Raw genomic sequence first — 10,592 nt, 5'->3', positions numbered from 1 at the left:
GAGGGTGGGAGGAATGAGTCCTGGGACCACCGTGACACCCAAAGGCACCTGTAGGGCTAGGAGGAGTTAAGTCTTTGCTTTCCTCTCTTCTGATGGCACCTATGGCTAGGGGCTCACAGCAATGAACAGGAAGTGCTTGCCTAAGATGCTTAGGAGAAAAAAGGGCACAGAGAGGCCCAAACTCAAACCGTTAGAGCATCAGTCCAGAGGGGTGGGACATGGAGTAAGAATGTGGGGAGCAGTTCCATTCACCTTTTCTGAGAGATCCTTGGAATCTATTGTTTGAAAACACTCAGGCGAAGGAAAACTAAACTAACATTTATTGAGCTCCTACAGTGTGTGTCCAGCCTTGTGCAAGGACACTTCATCGACAGTATTCCACAGCATCCTCACGCCAACCCTGTGAGGTAGGTATCGTCCTCGATTTGTCAGATGAGGACTCTGAGGCTCAGAAAGGTTAGGTAGTTTGTTCAGTCACACAATTAGTAATGGACAGAACTGAGGTTGAGTCTCAGACTCCAGACATCTCTGTTCTCTCTCAAGCGCTGCCTCTTGGGAGGAAGGAGGGAGCAATAGCGTCTCCTACCCTGAGAACCAAGACATCCCCAGAGAAGGAGCCTGTCCTTGCCCAGACCGACACTTCTCCGCCTGGGGAGGGTGCAGTCCGCTGAACAGCTAAGACATAAATATAAAAATAAATAGCAGGGACCAACCCCCTAGCAGCGAGGGTGTGCGGTTTCCTCACTGTGGGAAGGTCATCGTGCTGTTCACAGCCGCCGTGGAAGGGAGCCACGTGTGGGCCCTGTGGGGAAAACTGGGACAATGGCTGGAGTGGGTGGGCTAAACAGGCCCCTTCTGGGTCGAACAGATTTGAGAACAAAACGTCTGGAGCAGGCAGCAGTCGTGGGCACAGTCACCACCGTCCTCCATCTGCTCGCTTTACCGGTGTCTGTGATCCAGCAGGGATTCGAAGTTGGGAGAACAGACAAGTTTGTGCTTTATGTGTCCCAGGACTGTCATGTCGCCTGTCCTGCTGTCTCCAAGGCCCACGGACACCAGCTCCTGCCAATCAACAGAGACGGAGATAAAAGACAAGACCACACAGCCACTGCTCAGTCCTATGACTTGAATGTAATGATCCCAAGAGCCCTTCCCCCGTACTCAGCACCAAGTCATCAACATCCTGAACAGCCTCCACCCCGACCGGACTCATTCTCACCTGCAGGAAAGAGCAAGTGGTCCCCATCGTCACGTCCAGAGTCACCTTGCCGAGGAGGAGCTGCACCTTCCCCGACTTGCGGATGAGCAGCTTGCCAACCTGTCCCTCTGTCAGGTCAGCCAGAGTGCAAGTGTTCTCTGCCAGCCTGGCTTCCTGTGAGGACGATCAGGGGACGGAAGCTGGCTGAGGAGCTGTCTCCTCCATCCTTCAAGAACAAACCCTTTCCCAAAAGGAGGCATCAGCAGCAAAGATTAGAATGAGCTCCCCAGACTTCCTTGGTGGTCCAGTGGCTAAAACTCTGAACTCCCAATGCAGGGAACTAGACCCCACATGCCACAGCTAAGAGTTAGCATGCCGCAACTAACACCCCAACCCAGGGATCAAACCCGGGTCTCCTGCATTGCAGACAGACGCATTACCGTCTAATCCACCAAAGAAGCCCTTTAAAAAAATGAAGAATACTAAAAAAAAAAAAAAGAAACAAAGAATGAGCTTCCCAGAGAGGGCCTTTTCCTGGGAATGCCTGCCACTGGTCAATAAACAAAACAAAAAAACCCCAAATCACAGATAAATGGTCAAAATACCAGTAACTGCTGAAGCTAGGTGATGGTACATGAGAACTTATATTCTCTCATTTGTATATGTTCAAAATAGTTCACTGTGAAAAATAAACACACTCACAATTTGGGCTGAAGCACAGAGCCCCAAACCCCTTGCAGGCAGAAAGAACAAATGCGTATTATTCTCGAATTTCACTACAGGCGACACCACTCTGCTTCCCCCTCCAGGTGGCTATTTCCCCTCCAGGTCCTGTGCATCTTCACAGCACTCACGAGCATACCCGGTCTTTCTCTTGCTTTATTACCACCATCTGCCCGTCCTCGCTCTGCACCTCCGTCTTGATGGGCTTGATGTCCTGAGTGGGTGGCTGGCCGGGCAGTGAGTCTGGCAGCTGCAGGAACAGCAGCTCTTCCTCCTGCGTGAGGCTCAGCTCCCTGAGCAGCTCAGAGACAGACACGTCCTTCGGGAGGCCCGGGATCTTCCTGGCTGCTCTGAGAGGAGCCTTCATCTTGGCTTCCTCATCCTCATCTCGGGGCTCCTCTTTTACTGCCCGAGATAACAGAAAGGGAAGGCTATCAGAGGCCACCTCTAGGCCATCTCACTGCACCCACCCCTTCCACCTGATCTGCTCCACTGTCACTCAGCCAAGAAGCTGGAGGGAAACTTTGTGCTTAGAAAGAGGGATCCAATAGTCATGTGACTTATTTTAAAAAGGGTGGTCCAGTGATTAAGAATCCTCCTGCCAATGGCAGGGGACACAGGTTCGAACCTTGGTCTGGGGAAGATTCCACATACCGCAGAGCAATTAAGCCCACGTGCCACAACTACCGAGCCTGTGCTCCAGAGCCCAGGAGCCGCAACTACTGAAGCCCGCAGGCCCTAGAGCCTGTGTTTGGCAATAAGAGAAGTCACTGCAATGAGAAGCCCACACACCACAACAAAGAGTAGCCCCCACTTGCTGCAACTAGAGAAAGCTGGTGTGGAGCAACGAAGACCCAGCACAGCCAAAAATAAATAAACAAATCTTAAAACAGTCAGGCAGGCTCACTCCTGCGGGAACAGCTGGAGAAAAGGAGACGAGACCTTAACTGACACAGAGTACCTTTCACAGCAGGCATGTCCACCTCCATATCCTCTTCCTTGGGGCCAGCCAGCCGTGGTTTAACATCTGTTTCCTCATTCTCTTCCTTAAAAAGCCAGCCCGAGTGAGCCAGCGGCAGTTGCACAGGCATATTTCGAATATCATTCCTAAGCCCAGGGTCATCGATGAACTGCCAAAGAAAAGTTGGGGGGGTCACACAGCAGGGCCAGAATACACACGTACCTGGAGGGCAGTCCACCTTGCCCAGTCACTCGGTTGTGTCTAACTGTACCCCTCCAGAGTCCTCTGTCCATGGAACTTTCCAGGCAACAATACTGGAGTGGGTTGCCGTTTCCTTCTCCAGGGGATCTTCATGACCCAGGGATCGAACCTGTGTCTCTTGCATCTTCTGCACTGCAGGTGGATTCTTTACACCACTGAGCCACCTGGAAGCCCACAGTCCACCTTAGCTCTTTTCTAATCAAAGATTCCTGCCGCTCACCAGACTTGCAGGACATTAGAGAGCTTCCCCCATCCTGGTTCCCTGGAAGTGCTTTTCATCAGAAAAGAAGCCCCTTCCCCTAGTCCACTGGTACCTACATCATCCTTCTCCAGCATGCGCAGGATCTGTTTTGTTTCTTCATCTGTCTCCCTCTTCTCCTTTTTGATGTTGATGATGTGAGAGGGCCCCACGTCTGACATATCCACAGTCTTATCCCAGTTCCCTGTGGAAAACCACCCATAGTTCACCAGGAGTGAGGGAGGAGCCAACAGCAAGGAAGGCTAAACTGGGAGCAAGGGGGAAATACCAGCACCCTGGTCCTTCTCTTGGGCAGTCTGCACTGAAATCCACTGATTCCTTCCTCCCAGAGCCCCGGCAGCTTTGTACCCTTTTTCTTCATCATTTCGGCGGGGCCCTGCTCGAAGATGGAGTGGGACTGGATCACTTCTGGGCGCCCCCGGCCCCGTCCATGGCTGTCTCGCTGTCGGTCTCTGTCCCTTTCACGCTTCTCTTTCTTGACGGTTACTTCTTCCTTGGGCCTGGAAAAGCGAATGGGTCAAAGGAAACTACTGACGTCGCCGGCATCGGAGAACTGGTCTCACTCTCCCACACCACTGTGCTCCACCAGAGGGGAGTTTATAAGCCAACAACTATATCATGAGAAGCACAGCACCCACCTGTGTGGGTGGCCTAGCACCCCTTTCACTTCCTTGATGAGGCAGAGTCCTTCAGTTTACGTACTTTACCTTTTTGAAGAACTATAACACAAAAGGTGAATTATAGAGACTGCCCCCAAATGTGGATATTTTTTTTTTGGTATTGACTGAAAGCAGGAAAGTTGCAATGCAAAAGAACGTAAGGGAAAACCTGATCCATCTCTGCCCAAACTATTGGCTCTCAACTCTGGCTATAAAACATAATCTCTCTCTGAAGTAAGTCAAAGAAGAAGAATTGTATAACATCCCTTATATGTGGAATCTAAAAAGAAATTATACATATGAATTTACTTCAAAACAGAAAGAGACTCACAGACTTAGAAATTGAACTTGTGGCTGCGTGTACACACTGCTATATTTAAAATGTATAACCAACAAGGACCTGCTGTATAGCACACAGAACTCTGCTCAATGTTATGTGGAGGCCTGGATGGGAGGGGAGTTTGGGGGAGAATGGATACATGTATATGTAATGCCAAGTCCCTTCACTGTTAATCTAAAACTATCACAACATTGTTAAATGGTTATACCTCAATAAAAAATTAAAAGTTAAAAAAAAAGATAATCACTGTTTCACTGTAAATAAGTTAAAACAATTTTAAGGATGGATTCCCAGGCATCAGTATTTTTTTAAAGCTTGCACATTAGAATCACCTGGGAGCCAGGGTCAGCAATCACTACTGCAAAGAACTAAATCTACAAATTCAAACTTCCGAGCCACCTACTTAGTTATTTCCCCAAAGGTCCAAATTCAGAGCATGTAAACAAAGAGGTAAGGCTTCCCAGGTGGCACTAGTGGTAAAGAATGCAGGAGACACAAGAGATGCAGGTTCAGTCCCTGGGTTGGGAAGATCCCCTGGAGTAGGGAATGGCGACCCACGCCAGTATTCTTGCCTGGAGAATCCCATGGACAGAGAAGCCTGGGGGGCTACAGTCCATGGGGTGGCAAAGAGTCGGACTCAAGTAAGGGACTGAGCACACACGCACAAACAAGGCGCGAGTATTCAGGAGGCCTAGCTACTTACTCTTCCTTGATCTTCCGACTGATGATATTTGGGGTGAAGGTTTTCTGAAAGTAAAATACAGGAGTCACTGATTTGGTAAATTCTGGTCCCAAAGTACAGAGGAAAAGAAAAACTTCCAAAGGGCATCTTCCATGGATGAAGACCAAAATGGCTCTCTTCGGCACATTCCATACTGTTGTCAAAGATTTACTGAAATGGACAGGTGCTTGAAAAGAAGGCATGTCATGCCAAGGCAACGGTGAAGCTATATATAGAAAGGGGCATCAAAAAACATTTAAATGGCAGCCTTAGTTTCTGCCTCCTGAAAGGACAACCCTTCAGGACTCTAACAGTAGAGGAATTTACCTATTCTCACACTTCATCTTCAAACTGCTATGAAGACCAGACAGTATTATAGAGAATGAGCTCTACCAGCAAGGTTCAAATGGCAAAGACAGATCTGCCAGCATTCACAAACTGATGATTGGGTTAGAATGCCACCAGAATTTATAAAGAGAAAGTGAGGTCTTCAAAAACTGGCTGCTTTATGCTGTCATCTTCCCCACTCTCTTTACAGTCTACCCTTCACATCTACAGTCACAAACATAATAGAAGACACAGAGGCTCTAATATCACACCTAAGACTCAATATTTTGGACCAGAAGTCTGCACACTGGGATCCTGGGCAAATTCAGAACTCTCTTAAATTGCAGGCAAAGTTTATGTCTGCGTGGGTTTCATGGGTTTCTGAAAGGTATCCAAGACACACCAAAAGGAAATAAACCCTGCTCAAGTTGCTTCTGAGCTAATTAGGATTCTCTGCTCTTCAGCCATCTCTGAGAGCCATGTCAACATCTTGGACCCAGTATCTTGACTTGAAGGTAGGGCAGGCTCCCCAGAAATTGCAGGCGGAAGTCTGAAGACAAGATTCGCAAGGCCCAACATCACGCCTGGCACACGGTAGGCCCTTCAGTTAAACCCCCTAGTGCCTGGAATTCAGCGTAGTCGGGTACCTTCTTGACTCCCCCGAGGGTGAGGTCCCTGGAGCGGATGGAGGGAAGGCGGCCCGGGGTGAGGGGAGGTGCCGGCCTTCGCCCAATAAGCCCCCGCGCCCCAGAAAGGAGGGGTCGGGGCCCTCCCGGAGCGCTGGGCTCGCCCGCGGCGTTTCCTTCCGACATGATGCCTGAGAAATGAGGCGAAAAGGGGTAACGAAGTCACTCGAGGGAGAAGGACTCGCGGACCCTGAGCGGAACCCCACCCACGTGGCCTCCCGCCCCCCCAGTCGGCGCGTCCCTAGGGGTGCGACTCAGCTCCTCCCCCTCCCACGTGGCGGGACTCCCCGGAACAGCCCGGCTAGGGCCCTTGGCTCGCCTTCTCTCCAGGCCCCCGGCCAGGCACGAGGCAAAGACGCACCCCTTCGCACCCAGGCTGTAGTTCCACACCATGCGCGTCCCGATTTCACCTCCGACGCGACGCGCAGTGGGTTCCGAGTCTCGGCGCCGGGCGGAAGTCTGCGTGGCAGGGCCAGGGCGCCGCCATCTTGTCGCGAGGCGGAAGTGATGTTGGTGGGCGGGGCCGGGCCACAGTATTTATCCCGCGGCGTCTCGCTCCCCTCCGCCTTCTCTTCCCGGTTCTTCCCGGAGTCGGGAAAAGCTGGGTTGAGAGGGCGAAAAAGGAAGAGGGGAAGGGTCTAGGGGAGGGGTACGTTCGCGGGGTCTTGGCCCCGGGCATAAGGTGGGGGCGTCCAGTTCAGGTCTGGGGGCCGAGACGCCGTCTGGACGCAACGTGGGAGTTCGCCGCTGGGGAGCCTCGGGGTCGAGACTCGGGATGGGGCGGGGATGCGGGGCAGAGAGCGAGACCCCGACTCAGAGTCCTGGAGCTCTAGGCTGGGCTCGGCCGAGCCTCGATTGCCGGCTTTATGATGACCTTGGAGTGGTCACTGCACCTCCGGGCTGCGTTCTCGCCCTTGTTCAGGGGATCTCTTCGTCGGAATCCTGGTGGGGTCCTGGGGTGGGGCTGTAGACATGGGGCCGTGAGCACAGTGCTGGAGCAGCTGCAGCGGTTGAAACGGGTGCCTCAATCGCACCTGCCCTAGGCTCGTGACTGTGGGTCCTTGTATACACGCTTGTTCCAATCCTGGAACCTGAAAAACGAAGTTTTTCTACTGGGAGGGACAGATTTAAAGAAGTTTCGTCGTGACTCTGACGTTTGTAATTAAACATATAAAATGTCCTTTACTGTCATTCCCTCCACTCCCAAACCATGTAAAAACCATGTAACTTTAGAGATAACTTGAGGGAAGGGAAACATTTCTTATAATTTCACACAGAGTAACTATTAAAACTTTTGCAATGTATTCCAGCCCCATCACAGAGATTTCATATTGTACCACAATTTTGAATCCTCCCTTTTCAGATAACATTTCTTTGTGGCTGTATCAAACAACTGCATAATTCTTGGGTGGCTGTGTCATGATTTGCCTGTGTCGCTGTTTGGACACAAAATGGTTCCTTTTTCCTGTTGTAAATACTACTGTTTTGAACATCTGGTGCCTTTAAAGTACTGTAGTCTTTTGGGTTCTATTCCTAGGACAAATTTCCAGACGAGATAACTGGTCAAAAGAAGATGTACTTTAATTTTTTTTTTTTTTGCTTTGAAGTAATAGTAGATACATGAGTAGTTGTAAGAAATAGTGCAGAGGGACTACCCTGGTGATTCAGTAGCTAAGACTTGCGGCTCCCAAGACAGGAGGTCTGGGTTTGATCCCTGATCAGGCAACTGTGTTTCACATGCCTCGACAGAGATGAAGATTCCAAGTGTGGCAACTAACACTTGGCACAGCCAAATAAATAAATAGGTTAAAAAAAAAGCACGTGGAGATACCAAGTATGCTTTACTTAGTTTCCCCAATGGCACCATATTGTAAACTAGTATAGTATCACAACCAAAATATCGACATTGATCGTCACATGCAAGACAGTCTTTCACCACAAGGATCCCTCAAGTGCCCTTTTATAGCCATACTTCCCTCCTTCTCACCGCCCCCTGGTAGTTACTAATCTGTTCTCTATCTTTACACTTTTGTTATTTCCAGAGTGGAAATCATTCAAAGACGGAAGCAGTGTGTGACTTCTTGGGATTTCTTTGTTTACTCAGCATAATTCTCTGGAGATGATCCAAGCTGTTGCATGTTATCATGCATGTATAACTAGTTCATTCCTTTGTATTGCTGAATTTCCATGGTTTATTTATTCATCCTTCGAAGAACATCTGGGTTGTTTTTAGTTAGGGGCCATCATGAATAAAGCTGCTATGAACATACATGTACAGGTTTTTGTATGTTTTTCTTTCTCCGGGATAAATGCCCACAAGTGCAATTGTTGGGTTGAATGATAGTTGTATGTTTCATTTTGTCAGAAACTGCCAAACTGTTTCCATAGTGGCTATTCCCTTTTGAACATGCACATTTTATGGTTGTTCGTACATATTGCTGAATTACTTTCAAAAAGGATTGTGCCAATATGCATCACTGATAAAAATGTATACATGAATATATATCATATATGAGAATATACGTAACATTTTACCACATTGTTTTGAGTACTGGCTTTCAAAAATTTAACCTGTCAATTTAATAATATTATAGTAAAATTTTGTTGTGTTGGTTTCTAAACCAGACTTTTTTCAACTTTTCTCCATATTGGTTTCATGATAACTAAACCTAACCAATGGCAACCCACTCCAGTGTTCTTGCCTGGAGAATCCCAGGAACAGGGGAGCCTGGTGGGCCACCGTCTATGGGGTCACACAGAGTCAGACACGAGTGAAGTGACTTAGCAGCAGCAGCAGCAAATCTAACCAAAGGAGAACACTTCCTGTCCCCTACAGAGCTACACACAATAGCTCTTAGCTTCTCACTGAGGCACTAGAACTGCTTTGATTTCATTCTCTGGGCTTTGAGGTCCACCAGCTTTCTCGCAGCTCCTAGGTTTTTGTTTTGTTCTGTTTTTTGATTTGTTTTTTTACAGAGACACTTATTCACTATAGAAAGTTTGGAAAATTTTAAGAAGCATCCAAATATATAGTGATATGGATATAAGTGTATGGGCTTCCCTTATGGCTCAGTGATAAACAATCCGCCCACAATGGAGGAGAGGCAGGAGACTCAGGTTCAACCCATGGGTTCAGAAGATACCCTGGAGGAGGGCATGGCAACCTACTCCATTATTCTTGCCTGGAGGATCCCATGGTCAGAGGAGCCTGGCGGGCTACAGTCCATGGGGTTGTAAAGAGTCAGACACAACTGAAGCGACTGAGCACAGCACATGGGTATATATGTATATGTACACATAGAAAGACACACGCAGTTAAATACTACTCAGCCATAAACAAGAATGAAAACTTGCCATTTGCATACCATTTACCTGGATGGACTTGAAGGGCATTATGCTAAGTGAAATTAGTAAGACAAGAGAAAGATACTGTATGGTATTACTTGTATATGTAATCTAAACAATACAAAACACTAGTGAATGTAACAAAAAAGCAGACTCACAGATATGAGAACAAACTAGTGGTTACCAGTGGGAAGAGGGAAGTGAGAAGGGGCAATGTAGGAGGAGGGGATTAAGAAGTACAAACTGTTAGGTATAAATGTATAAAATGAGCTACAAGGATATATTATACAAATTGGAGAATATAGCCAATATTTTATAAATGCAAATGGAGTCTAATAACAACTCTATATCAAAAAAACAACTTGATTAAAAAATGGGCAGAACTGAACATTTTTCGAAAGAAGAAATGCACATGTTGAGCATGAAAAGATGCTCAATACTACTAATTTTGAAAGAAATACAAATCAAAACCACAATGAGATATCACCTCACACTTGTCAGAAAGGCGATTATCATTTGTACACTGTTGGTGGGAATGTAAATTGGTGCAGCCACTGTGGAAAATTGTATGGAGGTTTCTCAAAAAACTGAAAATAGAACTACCATATGACCCAGCAATTCCACTCCTGAGTATATGTCTGAAGAGAAGAAAAACACTGATTTGAAAAGATGCATGCACCCCAATGTTCACAGCAGCATTATTTATAAATGCCAAGAGGTAGAACCTAAGTGTCGTAAGAAACAACCTAAGATGAATGGATAAAGAAGATGTGGTACATATATATATACATATACAATGAAATACTCAGTTCAGTTCAGTTCAGTTCAGTCTCTCAGTCATGTCCGGCTCTTTGCGACCCCATGGACTGCCGCGCATCAGGCTTCCCTGTCCATCACCCACTCCCAGAGTTTACTCAAACTCATGTCCATCGAGTTAATGATGCCATCCAACTATCTCATCCTCTGTTGTCCCCTTCTCCTCTTGCCTTCAATCTTTCCCAGCATCAGGGTCTTTTCAAATGAGTCAGCTCTTCACATCAGGTACCCAAAGTATTGGAGTTCCAACTTCAGCATCAGTCCTTCCAATGAATATTCAGGACTGATTTCCTTTA

At 47.6% G+C, this 10,592-nt stretch overlaps 1 protein-coding gene across 3 annotated transcripts; it reads right to left on the bottom strand.

The window, feature by feature from the left end:
• Positions 1-298: 298 nt before the first annotated feature.
• On the bottom strand, positions 299-6,629 carry POLR3D (polymerase (RNA) III (DNA directed) polypeptide D, 44kDa). Of its 3 annotated transcripts, none has more exons than XM_010845467.1 (9): positions 6,497-6,629; positions 6,097-6,266; positions 5,105-5,148; positions 3,751-3,902; positions 3,462-3,586; positions 2,883-3,051; positions 2,061-2,326; positions 1,220-1,372; positions 299-1,062 (listed from the first exon to the last, which is right to left on the bottom strand). In XM_010845467.1, exons 2-9 carry the CDS (start codon positions 6,259-6,261, stop codon positions 940-942), a joined length of 1,197 nt encoding a protein of 398 aa, XP_010843769.1. In that variant the 5' UTR covers positions 6,262-6,266; positions 6,497-6,629; the 3' UTR covers positions 299-939. The 3 variants fall into 3 exon arrangements, with proteins under 3 accessions (XP_010843769.1, XP_010843767.1, XP_010843768.1); XM_010845465.1 differs by having other exon boundaries at positions 6,507-6,627; XM_010845466.1 differs by having other exon boundaries at positions 6,455-6,621.
• Between the last annotated feature and the right edge of the window lie 3,963 nt (positions 6,630-10,592).

Source organism: Bison bison, unplaced genomic scaffold (genome assembly GCF_000754665.1).
Source record: "Bison bison bison isolate TAMUID 2011002044 unplaced genomic scaffold, Bison_UMD1.0 scf7180017864217, whole genome shotgun sequence".
Taxonomy (NCBI): Eukaryota; Metazoa; Chordata; class Mammalia; order Artiodactyla; family Bovidae; genus Bison; species Bison bison.
Note: the sequence above shows the minus strand (reverse complement) of the source record. Positions and strands in the feature narration are given on the sequence as shown.

Excerpts from the sequence above, each read along its gene's own strand:
- POLR3D (XM_010845465.1), bottom strand. The coding sequence starts at position 6,528 with ATGGTGTGGAACTACAGCCTGG. Across the intron at positions 3,903-5,104 it reads AGTCGGAAGATCAAGGAAGA|GCCCAAGGAAGAAGTAACCG; the intron begins GTAAGTAGCTAG and ends TCGCTTTTCCAG. Across the intron at positions 1,063-1,219 it reads CCACTTGCTCTTTCCTGCAG|GAGCTGGTGTCCGTGGGCCT; the intron begins GTGAGAATGAGT and ends GTTGATTGGCAG.